Here is a 13,623-nt window from a genome sequence, read left to right on the forward strand (position 1 = left end):
CTTAAGGGCTCTTTGAAATAGACAACTGAATATAAAATAGATTACCCGATTCTCATGTCAAAAGTATAAATCTATAAGGGTTGCAACATGAACTATCTTAATCGCAACATTCATTTGTGAAACAAGACTTTTGGCATAGCTACCTTTCGTATGTTAAACAAACCCCTCTGACAATACATGTCTGGTTTACAGGAGTACATTGTGCAACTGTATTTGTTATTATCTCCCTAGTGGTTCCGTAGTCCAGCTACCCTATGTACAGCAATGATAAACATATTTTATAGCTCTTCAGACTCTTTCAGTTGCAGTTATGAATAGGGGTAACCATGGTGCATTCTATCTACTTCATTGAGGTTGACAATGCATGTTGCACATAGCCAATGGAATGCACAAGTAACCAATGACAGCACAACATGCTTTTCCTCTATGGTACATAGACTGTGAACACATCTGCTTTGTATAATAAATGGAAAGATAGTTTCAGATGGGCAATGACCTGCAGGAAGAAGCTTTAGACCACATACGATTGAAACCATTCAATTACTCATCACAGAGTAGGTAGTGTAAGATGGCCTTAATGCTTTCCCCTAAATTCCCTTGTCCCCAGGAGCACTGCCCCATTATAATCCTCATACTGCTGAAAAGATGAATGAAATTAGTATTACTGTCAGTGGTGTTGAGAAACAGCTGAAATTGGTAGAACTGAATGAAGCTCCAGGGCCAGATGGAATCCCTGTCAGATTCTATACTGAATTTGCAGCTGTGTTAGGCTCTTTTCTAACAACAATCTATTGTAGATCACTAGTGGAAAAAAAGACAAGAAAAAAGAAATGTCCCTTGTTCTTGGAAAAGAGCTCAGGTAACATCTGTCTACAAGAAGGGTGGTAGAAGTGATCCACAAAACTACCATCCAATATCCTTGACACTGATTTGTTGTAGAACCTACAACATATTCTGATCTCAAACGTAATGCGGTATCTTGAACAGAATGACCTCCTCAATATCAACCAGCGTGGATTACGAGAACACTGGTCATGTGAAACCCAACTTGCACTTTTCAAATGTGACATACAGAAAGCTGTGGATCGAAGCAATCAGGTAGATGCAGTATTTCTTGATTTCTGAAAAGCATTTGACTCAATACCAAATCTACACCTATTGTCAGAAGATCGATTACATAGGGTATCAAGTAAAATTTGTGACTTGACTGAGGAGTTTTTTTGTTGGAGGACAAAGCATATCATCATGGATGGGCAGTTATCGTCACATGTAGAAGTAAGTGCGGGTGTACCGCATGGAAGTGTATTGGGACCCTTGATGTTCATGCTGTTTATTAATGACATAGCAGACAACATTAAAACTAACATCAAGCATTCTGCAGATGACACAGTAATCTATAATTAAGTACTATCTGAAACAAGGTGCATAAATATTCAGTCAAATCTTGATAAGATTTCGAAGTGAAGCAAAGATTGGCAACTTGCTTTAAATGCTCACAATTGTAAAACTGTGCATGTCACAAAATGAAAAGCATGGTATCCTATGACTACAATATCAATAAATCATGGTTGGAATTGGCTAGCTTATACTAATAATCGAGTGTAACACTCCGTGGGTATATGAAATAGAATGATCAAACTGGCTCAGTCTTGGATAATGCAGGTGGTAGACTTTGGTTTATTGATAGAATGCTGGGGAAGTGCAATCAGTCTACAAAGGAGATTGCTTACAAATAATTTGCATGACCCATTCTAGAATACTGCTCAAGTGCGTGGGAACCGTACCAAAAAGGACTAATTGGGGGTACTAACATCCAGAGAAGAGCAGCACAAATAGTCACTGGTTTGTTTAATCCATGGAAAAGTGTCACAGAGGTACTCAGAGAATTGTATTGGAAGACACTGAAGATATACATAAACTATCCCGAGAAATTCTATTAACAAACATTCAAATGGTGACTTCGGGAATATACTACAATCCTCTAGTTATCAGTCACATAGGGATTGTGTGAATAAGATTAGAATAATTACTGCACACACAAAGGTATTCAAACAATCATTCATCGAGTGCTCCATACATGAATGGATAGGAAGAACTCCTGGGTTAACGGAAACGTCCGACTCCACCCGTCTGCTTTGACTAATGACGTCACCAATATGGCGGAAACAACCACTCACAACAACTCCCATATCACAATTGTGACGTCATTACGTAAACATGACAACAAACAAAAAATAGATCGAAAAATCATCAAATACATATTCCTCCAAAAATATAATGAAACTAATGGGACAAGCAGGGGAAATTGGGGGTTTTTGGGTAGGGACAAACTAAAAATAAACACACGCCACTAAACCAAATGACAAAAACGATAAAATAAAACAACCAGAACCTTCCCAAAATCAACTAAATACAAGTAACTGGAATCAAACACTTCCCTTGACCTATATAGATCAACAGAAACTACCAATACAATATCAAGAAACCCAAACTATGTCTACAATCATAACTACTTCAAAAAGCACAACAAACCAACAAAATTGGAATCATACACTTTCATTGACTTACATACGTCAACAGCAACTACTGATACCAAATCATTATACCCAAAACTACAACCACATCCACAATCATCACTGCTTCAAAAAACATAACAAACCAACAAAATTGGAATCGAACACTTCCCCTGAACTAAATAGGTCAACAGCAACTACAGATACCAAATCATGAAACCCAAACCTAAAACCACGTCCACAATCATCACTACTTCAAAAATCACAAAAAACCAACAAAACTGGAATAGAACACTTCCCTTGACCTATATTGGTCTACCGATGCCACACTATAAGTCTCAAAACTTTCACCACCACCGCACTATATCCTACACAAAAAAAAAAACCACCCGCTTCCCTTGACATGTTATCCTTACGACATCTCTACATAGAGCTGTCCCTAATCCGAGCCGCCAGAACTTGAGCAAGCCTCATTTCTTCATGACGCTTCACAACTTCAGCTAACAGGCCGAATAGCTGAAGAACTTTTATTAGAGACAACGCACTGTCTCCCATCATCGCCGACAACCAAAAACTGTTGGCCTTGTCAGTCATATTTATACCTACCAAAGACATGAACAAAGAGATTTACCAAAATTAACTCACGACAAACAGAAAAAAACTACAATAACTTTGACATAACAAAACCAAAATCGTTAACTCACTGAAAAATATTCCGCTGAAAGCACAGTCACCACCGATACCATACACATACAATGCTAGCACGCAAGTGAACCCCATACGCCACATAACATGCTAACCATAAACACACCACTAGAGAGAACCACCGACCGCAACAATACGCCACCTATGAACATGCCACACAAGCAAACTAAACCAAAAACATCACCCATCACACAGCACGTAGACACACCACCAGAGAGCACCACCGATCACATCAAAACGACACCTACAAACATGCCACTCTCACAAACTAAACTCCATGCCGTCACACAACACAACAGCCTTATGTCATGGGTCAAAGCCGACGGGTGGAGTCGGACGCTTCGGTTGACCTGAAATCCTAATAAATGGTACAATGGTACATACCCTCTGCCCTGCACTTCACTGTGATTTGCAGAATATTGATATAGATTTTTTTTTTTAAAGGATGTTTTGATGACTGATGATATACTTCTAAATTCAGTCAGTCAGTGACAATCTGATGGAATGAACTGAAACTTTCAATCTACAGTTTTACCAACTCTAAACCAAACTGTCACCTTTCATCCTAACCCAGGCATCATGCTGTAGTACAGTACTTTCAGACAATTAAGATTTCATATTCATGTTCATTTTTCAGTGATCTGGTCTCTCTCTGTTTGTGCACATAATATGCCACACACTGTAAGATACAGCTCAGCAACAGTTCCAAGTAAGGATTTCAGCTATATACTGCGTTTCACACATTTATTTTTATTGTTCTGGCAATTACCTTGCAAACTTGCAGGATTGCAACCACCTTTTTTTTCCAAATACACCGTTATCTCATGGTTATCATCACATCGTGATTTAGGACACTACCTTCAACTCGTTGCTGTTAAACACACTGCCTGCCTGTTGCTCTCTCATTCCTCTCTTGCAAGCCGTAGTTGACACATACAGTTTCAATCCAGTCACTCCTCGTAGCGAGTACTGTGACACTGATCTGCTCAAGCATGCAAATAACACCACTATTCCTTTCAATGGCGTCCACAGTTTATTCCACATCATCTATCATTTTTTGAAATATATAGTACTCAGCAAGACTGGGAATACATTGAGAGACAATACCTCAGTTTAAGCTGTTGCCACCAAAGTTAACATGCTTATTTCTGCTGGTTGCCTACCACAGATTTTTCAAATTCAATTCACAACCTGAGGTAGTGGTTAAGCTGATGGTAATCACCACAGCAGATGTATAACCATCCTGAAATAACTGTCACATGTCTCCGATTTCCTAAATTTCAATCAGGACATGAGAGATTATAAGAATTCACTGCAACCAAATGTGTTGTCCATTTATTATTTCCTCACTGGTTACTCAAAAATCCCTTGCCTTCCCAACACACTTTATAGCAAGAGCTTGCAACACTGCTACATGAAACATTTAAGTAACAGCATTGTCCGTAATTGTAATTTTAACATTTAACAGTAACCTTTCTCTCTTATTCATCATTATTTCAACAAGACACAATTCAAATATGAGCCATCTCCAAGGCTTTGCTTCTTGTATGATAAAAGAAAATCTGTGAGAATAAGTTTGAGCAACAAGATGTTTGTAAAATAGATATGAAAAAAGATGAGAACATTTAATAAAAACCATTGGTTCTACATGAAATGGGGGGAGGGGAGATGCCAAAGCCGCAAAAAATAACAAGTAGAAATCAGAAATAAAATATGAATGAAAAATCAACACTTTGCTATGCTTCAACCATCAATATGAAAGATGTTTCAATTAACAATACCTCTGAAAATTGTATCTGTGACTGTGAAACCGTTAAAAGAAGAACAACACTCCATACCAGTTTCTAAAATTCATCTTCATTAGACACAGCACATACTGTACAATTGCTTATCTTCTAGTGACAATGTTGGACTTCAGATCACATAGCTTCCATGAGCAAGACACTGTTGTTAGATGTTCTAAAGTTATTTAAATTCTTGGCAAAGAACACAGAATAAAATTAATTTGACAAAACAAATAGACTGCACAATATTTTTCCCCCTTTACTCCTTCATAAACAAACAGAATAATGGAAGAAACTTTCACAAACTGTTTGTAGCAGCAGCAATAAGTGTTTTTATTTTGTCATAAACTATTAATAACCATGCATGCCTTTGCCTCTGAAAATTTTCTTCTTAAATTTAAGAAAGAATACAGCCTTTTAAAATATATATATATATATATATATATATATATATATATATATATATATATATGACAACATAGCCGTTCCTCAAACAGCAAGTAATAATATCAAGAAGACTTCGCACTATATTCAGATAACTGTAATGCAGAATTTGTGTATGTTGTTCTTCAAGCTTGATGAACTGTGACTCGGTTTTTGTGCAAGGTTTTTTGACCATATGGGGGCACTGAACAGCGAGGTTATCTGCACCCTGACACATTTTAAAAGGAATGAATGTGCTGGATTTTCATTACAAATTGTTCTCAAAGATAACATAATGATAGCTGATGCCAAAAATTTTAGATGGGGCTCAGGTCAAAGTGCTCAGAAGAATTGAGCAGCAAAACCACTTTCTACTGCTCCGTGGATAAATGGCAGTACTATTTGCATCATTCTAAGTGATACTGCGCATGTTCTGATAAGTGGTTCCACACAGCAGTACGACCAAAATATAAACACAATCTTTGTTTTAAGAACAAGCTTATGCAATAGCAGATACAGATGACTGACAACTGGTTTCTATAGTATATATGGTTTTGTACTATATGAACATCTTCACATCTCAGTAACAATGGATGTGGATATGAAAGTTCAATCTCTGAATGAAAACTTTTGAGCCTCTTCAAATTCAGTTCTCATTGTAGACTGTTACTGAAATTACACTGATACATTATGCCTGCCATTATTATACATGGAGGAATAACCTGATACCACACAGCAGGGGGGTGAAAGTCTAGCACAGGGCCTGTGGCAGACAAGGCCATGGTTCTCTACTGCTCACAGGTTGACAATTCATTAGCTTTGCGTACTCAATGACAGGCGAGAAAGTGTCTAACACCAAAATAGAAACCAATCTCTTCTTCGCTGTTGTTATGAACATTTGACCATTTAGGGTGGAACATGACAGTTTGGTTATGAGTTGACAAAGTCAATGAATGTAAAAAAACTGGTTATGGTGATATATTAATCTGTGGCTTAGACCAAGGTTAAGGTTGGATTGGAATGTGACAGTTTGGCCCATGAGTTGGCAAAGCCAATGGATGTGAGAACTAAAATACCTGGTTATGATGACCGGCTGAACTTTATTGAACCCAAGGCCTAGGTTAGGTTGGGATATGATAGTTTTACTTGCAAAAAATACATTAATAATCTTGATTGTCATATTTGTTCTTATACTGGTTAGGTTGGGATGTGACAGCATCACTTCAATTAAATTAATAATCTTTATTAATCAAATTGTGTGCAGGGACTGGACACAGACAATCAGGAAAAGAACAGCAATTGATTGCAACATCCGTTGTTTTATTACAGCAGATATGGATTTCAACTATGACAGTCATCTGCAGTGCATAAAACAACAGGTGAAATTTGTCCAACGGTATCATGATTAAACAACATTGGCAAGTGTACAGTGTACAGGAGTCTAACCTGTATGCTCTACACCAACCAATATTGTTCACTATGTAACAATTTGGAACAATGTCAGCTGTTATGTATATTGAAATGTAATATGTAATAAAACAACAGATTCTGAGATCAACAGTTGTTGTTTTCGCCATTGCCAATAATCTTTAATGTCAAATTAATTTGGAACAATGTCAGCTGTTATGTATATTGAAATGTAATATGTAATAAAACAACAGATTCTGAGATCAACAGTTGTTGTTGTTTTTGCCATTGCCAATAATCTTTAATGACAAATATTTGCCGGTTTCTTCTGACTGTGTTACAATTTTGTAGGTAGTATGTATTTGAAAGTTGTTATGTGTCCACTGCTGTCTCACTGGCTGCATAGATCGAGCAGCTGACACATTCTTTTTCCTTCCCATCACACTTCACGGCAAGAGCCCACAGAACTGCTGCACGGGATGCACAGAATAAGTACACAAATGGCCATGATGTAGGCTTTTACAGCAGAGTGTAGTGAAGCTTGCGATACTGCAGTTCTGCTTGGACGAGTGGCTTCAGTCAGAACAAGTGTATCAAAATAAATGATTGGCAATAAACTGATCTGTAGTGGAACCTGAAGTCTAGGTAAGTCACAAGAAGATCGAATAGCTTAGTTGTAATTTGGCAAACTCAAGGAATGTGTCATGGCAATTATTTTTTTTTTCTTCGGTGATCTGTAATAATATTAATTTTCCCATTTTAAATTATTTTTCCATTGCAGTGTGCCATTTATGGGCTTTACGCGTTTCAAGAAGCAAAGACCAAGTACATTTCTGTCCAAAATTTCTTTAACAATAAGAGGATCTTAATAGTTTCATATTTAAACTATTTGATAAAGATGGCACCAATAGGAAAGTATAGTGACACTTCTCTCTAGTTAAAAAGGTAAAAAATGAACAGTTCTTCATGGACAGAATGTGAAAAGCATATGATGAAGGGTATACTGTGTATCAAATGCAAACACTGGTTACACAAAAAGTGCAAGAAAGTAAATTTAAAATTCGTCATCGATGATTTTCCGTGGACATGTCACGGCTGTTTACGTGACAAAACGGCCGATCTGTAAGTGCAGTTGATACAAAAAACGAAATTATAAAGTTACTACAAAGTGACATTGAGGCATTAAAATCCAAACTTTCGGCCAGCAAGAAAGAAAACGATACATTAAGACAAGCAAAGAAGTCCTGTATGTGTAAAAACCATCAAACGGAAAAGCGAGAAGATCACGAAAATACGAGTGAACGATCAGACTTTAAAAACAACAACAATTCAAATGTTCCCGCTGATGTGTCGGTACACTCACTAAGCCAAAAACTGGAAGATAAATATAAATGGAAGGTGGTGACATACAGCAAAATGAAAAACAAGGCGACTGATACGCAACAAAAGGAAAATGACTTTTTAATAATTGGTGATTTGCTGCTGAAGAATATCGCTGTCTCCAATTGCAAGATCGGTGAATGACCTAGAATTAGAACGCAACAACTCGGTAAATATTTTAAAAATATAGTAAATGCAAGACATGCTACTACAAAACCAGATTCTGAAACCAGACATAATTATTAAGAGGTGTTTATACATGTTGGAATGAATTTGTTAAAGAGCAGCAATGAGGAAGGAATGGCAGACGAAACAAGAAACACGATTCATTCTGCAAGAAACATGTATACAGGATCTCGGCTGATACTTGGCAGAATCATAAACAGAAGGTCAGTAAGTGAAAAATATATATTGCCAAAATAAACTGTGCTCTTAAAGAACAATGTGACCATCTAGGGGCAGTTTTTATAGACTCAAACAAATTCCTGTGTGAAAACACACTAGCGAAGGATGGCTTGCATTTAAATAGACTGGGGTCTGTAACATTCATGAATGTTTGCAGATGTCTGCAAAATCATTAGAAGCAAAGGAAACTAATATGGCCTGAAGGGGGGTGAAAACTTGTACACTCCAGCTGGAAAAGAAAAATATAAGCACCATACAAAAAAAGATGATGCTAAAGAATTTGCCTCAGAATACGGCTCACAACATGTAAACCAACAAAAGAAAAATTAAATAAAGTACTTCATCAAAATACTCAATACTTTGGTAACAAAAAATTAGAAGCAGAAGTACTTCTGAGTGAAGTAAGACCAGACATATTATGCATCAGTGAACATGGAGTAACTGAAAGTAAAATAGATAATGTTGCAATAAAGGACTACAAACTAGCTAGTTACTTCTGCAGATGTAAATATAAGGGTGGTGGTGGTGCTGGGGATGGTGTTGTGTGTGTGTGTGTGTGTGTGTGTGTGTGTGTGTGTGTGTGCGCAATATTAAAACAGGTACTTTCCTAAAGAATGTAAACAGTGAAGCTGCTACATTGCCCGTAGCTAGATAAAAAGACTTTGAAGTTACTGGTAAAGTGACAGAGGATTTTAGTGCATACATATCACCATGTGGCAATATTAGTATCTTTCTGGGGGGGAAAAAAAAAATGCTGGCTTACTGAGAATGAATATGAAGAAAATCCTTATTATATGTGGAGACTCCAACATTGACATGGGAAAAAGACACAAAAATAAGACAGGATTCTGACGAATTGTTAATACAGTATAACATGAAAGTAACAATAACTGCACCAACAAGAGCGACCTCACAAAGTGAGACAGTTATTGACAACATAATTACTCATATGTGTAACCATGAGTCACATGTAGTTCAGACAGAAATATCGAATCATCATGGACGACTAATCAGCTTTTGCAGAAGTAATGATACAGTATCAGAACCAAAACGAACAACCAAAAAAATTAGGATAATCAGTGAACAAAATATCAACATCTTTAGAACAATGTTAAGTAAGGAAACATGGAATGAAAACCTACACACCCAGAGTGTAAACGACAAATATGATGCATTTATTTCAACAATGAAATACCATTTTAACGTAGCATTTCCCAAAGTAAAGAGACAAGAAATGCTGCAAGATCAAACACAGTGGATTACCAGTGAAATACAAGAAAAGTGAAGGAAGCTGCAGGATCTGAGACGGATGGGTGAAGCTGAAAACTATAAAATGTTAAAAAAGAAGAATGGAAAAACAATAAGAGAAGCAAAAGCAAGAGCAATTGACACCACAATAACGAACTCAAAAAACAAGACAAAGGCAGCTTAGAATGCAATTAATGCTGAAAGAAAGGACAAAGATGGATCAAACAAAGAAGAAGGTATTAAGTTAATTAAAACAGACAACACAGCGGTCACAGATGGTATGGAAATAGCAAACATACAGAATAATAACTATATCAGTGTAGTGGAAAACTTAAAATTGGAAAGAAATAGTCAAAAACAGAAGTGCGTTCAGGTACCATAAAGGTTATGCAGTGCTATTTCTTAAAACCAGTCACGGAAGATGAACTATGGGAAACTATACAGAAACTGAAGTCCAAGAAATCAGCTGGTGGAGATGAAATATCAAATCACGTAATAAAGCTGGTAGAGATAAGTGAGCAGATAATAACACCACTGCTGAACACAACAAACTGTTGTTTCAGAGATGGAATTTTTCCAGAAAAACTGAAGATAACGAAGGTGTGCCAGTGTACAACAAAGGGGATAAGGATGACCCCAACAACTTCAGACCAGTTTCACTTATATCAGTTTTCTCTAAAATCCTAGAAATGCTTATGTATAGCAGATTAGTTAATTATTTGGACAAACATAACATTTTCATACCCTCACAACACTGTTACAGAAAGGGTAAATCTACAGAACCAGCAATTGCCAGTCTAACAGAACACATTTTAAAGTTCTTAGATGAAAAAAAGGTTTTCTCTGCAATGTTTCTGGATCTTTCAAAATCATTTGACACCACTGACCATGAAATAATGATACAAAAACTAGGCAACTATAGCATTCAAGGGCAGCCAGGTGAATGGATAAAATCATACTTGTGGAACCGCAAGCAGTATGTATCATTAGGAAACTCAAACCAATCAGAAACCAAACCCATCAAATATGGAGTGCCCCAGGGTTCGGTAATGGGGTCATTGTTATTTAATGTGTTTGTTAATGATATACGTCTTGAGAAGGAAGAAAAGGAAATACTGTATGCTGACGACATAACAACACTAAATAGTGACCAAAATATGGATCAGCGTGAGAGAAGAGCATACATATCTGCAAATGTTACAGCTCAAGAAGTATAGAGCATACCCCACAGACAAGCAATGCTAGAAAAAGGACCCCGGTACTCTGGTATCAGACTACTAAGAAATCTGTCTAAAAACCTGCAAGATAGTGTACTTGACAATGACTTTGCAAAGAAAACTTAAAGACTATCTCATTGAAAAAGAGTTTTAATGTGTTGCAGAATACTTACGCCATTAAATTTGTATATATTGTTATTCATTATCAATTATGTAAAAATGTAAGCTATAGGGGTAGAAATATAAGTGATAACGAATGTTACTACTTTGACATGTCCTATATTACACGTACATTTACTGTATAAAATGTAGTCTTACAGGATCAAATAAAAATCAATTCAATTCAAAATGTGAACAACTGTGTGTGTTGTCATAGCTGACAGTGGTTACGTAGTGCTTTGTCGATAGCGTCATTAGTAAAGATGAAGGGTGGTTGCCATATTCTTCATTACGCCAACACAGAGTACGTCCAGTGTGTATTGTCCGCAGACTTCGGGCATAATAGTCTCTCACATCTGGCCAGTTAAAGACCTATAAAGCCTCTACACGGATCCACATAACTCTGAATATGTGGTTGTAGAATAATCCACACCATTCCATTAAAAGTAGGCTGGCAAAGGTGTAACACACAGACTAGACATAACAGAAATTCTGTTCATCTGGGAATGGATATAAGAACTGACAAAGTGTGTGTACAACATACACAGGTGAATTGCACGTTCTCGATAAAGTGTCCTATTGTAATCTGAGCACAATGCCTTAAAACATTTAATGCATTGCAATAATTACGCACTTCACATAAGAAGCTACAGCAGACAACACCCACAGCTTGACATTCACCACATAGGCAATTTCAGTGATTGGTTCTTCACTTCTGCTGAATACGGGATATATGTAAATAACTACCTCCTAATCAAAATAGTTCAATGAAATTCAAATACACAACAAAAACCAACCTCCTACCCATTTTGTGAAAATTTATATGCTATTCCCGCAATTCTCAGTTAAACCTAACACTAGCGGTTTGCACAGATTGTAAAGTAACTTTTACTTTACATGACAGCAGCTTGCCCATGTCGATAATATGTTTTCAAAACAAAATAAAAATCATATTTGGAACGAAACTGGCAAAATGGAGTCCTAGCGACGCACAGCGCGCATAGGAACCATTTTTAACACCGCCAAGAGAATAGTCCTTCAAAATAAACAGAGATTCTTGCGCACAGGTTAACAATAATTACATAAGAAATTTATATGTAATGTACCTTCATATTTCGAAGACATAATACGCCCTTTTATTCGTCCAAAACACAAATATTACGCTTCTTCAACTCGTTGAACCACAATTCGTCCGCTCAAGATACAGTGACGTCACATGGTAGGTCTATATTCTTTGCTTCGATTACAAGATAACCAATAATATCGGATGGTTACGATTTTATTGTATTTTTTGTGTTGCATTAAGCGAAGAAAAGCATCCGAAGGCTTTCATTACACAGCAGCAAAGGGCTATTCCATGACAGAACCACAATTTCTGTGCAGATTCCCAGACTAGAGACCTGAAGTGACCTCATCTTTGCTTGCACATTGATCTCTGGAATGGAATTATTATTATTTTTTTTTCTCTTTGACCAATGTGTATTATTGAGCACTGTATGAGTCTGTTGTTGACCACCGTGTTTTGTTACGTTCAAAGACGCAATCGTCAGTGACAGAGGAAGTGTGCTATAAGTTTCAGTATGTCAGCAACTAATAACAAACAGTAAGTATTAAAAAATAGCAACTTGTGTCATCTAGTTGTAATTATAATTTAGTTAGGATTGCACGTTCTTCACCATATCTGTAAACAGAAACAAATAGTGAACTTGAAGAGTGCCATTCAAAATAAATACCTTGTACAGTTGTCATTGTAAGTAATATAATGCGCTCTGTAATTGACAGGTATGGCCTAATAGTTCCAAAAAAGCCAGGTCAGTCTGGATTACAACCTCGACTCTCGGTATTTAATGACAATAGTGATTCTGCAGATGAAGGAGGTGACTGGGTAAAACGAGCCTTGAAGGTAACAAGATAGCATCTATATGAGGGCGAGAATACGATTTTATACACATTCGCATCCCATGTTACTGTTATTTCCGAATCGTAAATTAAATATACGTTCCATGTAATTTTAATGTTCACAGCGAGATTCTCAGAAGAGTTTACAGAAGAAACAAACTAAACTTGAAATGGAAAGAGCATTGGCCGTGGATCCTACAGTTTATCAGTACGATGAGATATACGATAAAATGGAGGAAAAGAAAGCAGAGGAAAAAAAACTGAAATCAACTGACAAGAAGGTAAGAGTTTCAGGACCAAATAGCCCCTGTGCAGATATCATTCCTATATCATTGTGTGTTTCTACATGATAATACATGCAACTAAGTCTTCTTCTTACCCTAGTAGCCTGTTCACCCGAGAGACTCGGTACAATTTTTATTAATTCCTTCATTGTACATCATAACTTCCATTAATGTATTAGTTATAAAATAACTGAAATGC

General features: G+C 36.7%; 2 protein-coding genes across 13 annotated transcripts in view; one reads left to right on the forward strand and one right to left on the reverse strand.

The window, feature by feature from the left end:
- Positions 1-12,626, reverse strand: part of LOC126284815 (RNA-binding protein 5-like) — a 116,222-nt gene extending 103,596 nt beyond the window's left edge. For 8 of the 12 annotated variants that reach the window (XM_049984026.1, XM_049984018.1, XM_049984017.1 and 5 more), the window contains exon 1: positions 12,348-12,465. Coding sequence is in view for 1 of the 12 variants with exons in the window: in XM_049984021.1 (XP_049839978.1) it covers positions 12,039-12,049 (11 nt within the window). In the remaining 11 variants the exon portion in view is untranslated. Of the gene's footprint in view, positions 1-12,038; positions 12,309-12,347 lie in introns of those variants that run through there. The other 4 variants (XM_049984019.1, XM_049984015.1, XM_049984021.1 and 1 more) reach the window with 4 other exon arrangements.
- Positions 12,627-12,705: 79 nt separating this feature from the next.
- Positions 12,706-13,623, forward strand: part of LOC126284643 (nuclear speckle splicing regulatory protein 1) — a 56,463-nt gene continuing 55,545 nt past the window's right edge. Inside the window, exons 1-3 of the mRNA XM_049983720.1 lie at positions 12,706-12,844; positions 13,024-13,144; positions 13,266-13,421. Of these exons, the coding sequence (XP_049839677.1) occupies positions 12,822-12,844; positions 13,024-13,144; positions 13,266-13,421 (300 nt within the window). The 5' untranslated portion in view covers positions 12,706-12,821. The remainder of the gene's footprint in view (positions 12,845-13,023; positions 13,145-13,265; positions 13,422-13,623) is intronic.

Source organism: Schistocerca gregaria, chromosome 8 (assembly GCF_023897955.1).
Source record: "Schistocerca gregaria isolate iqSchGreg1 chromosome 8, iqSchGreg1.2, whole genome shotgun sequence".
Taxonomy (NCBI): domain Eukaryota; kingdom Metazoa; phylum Arthropoda; class Insecta; order Orthoptera; family Acrididae; genus Schistocerca; species Schistocerca gregaria.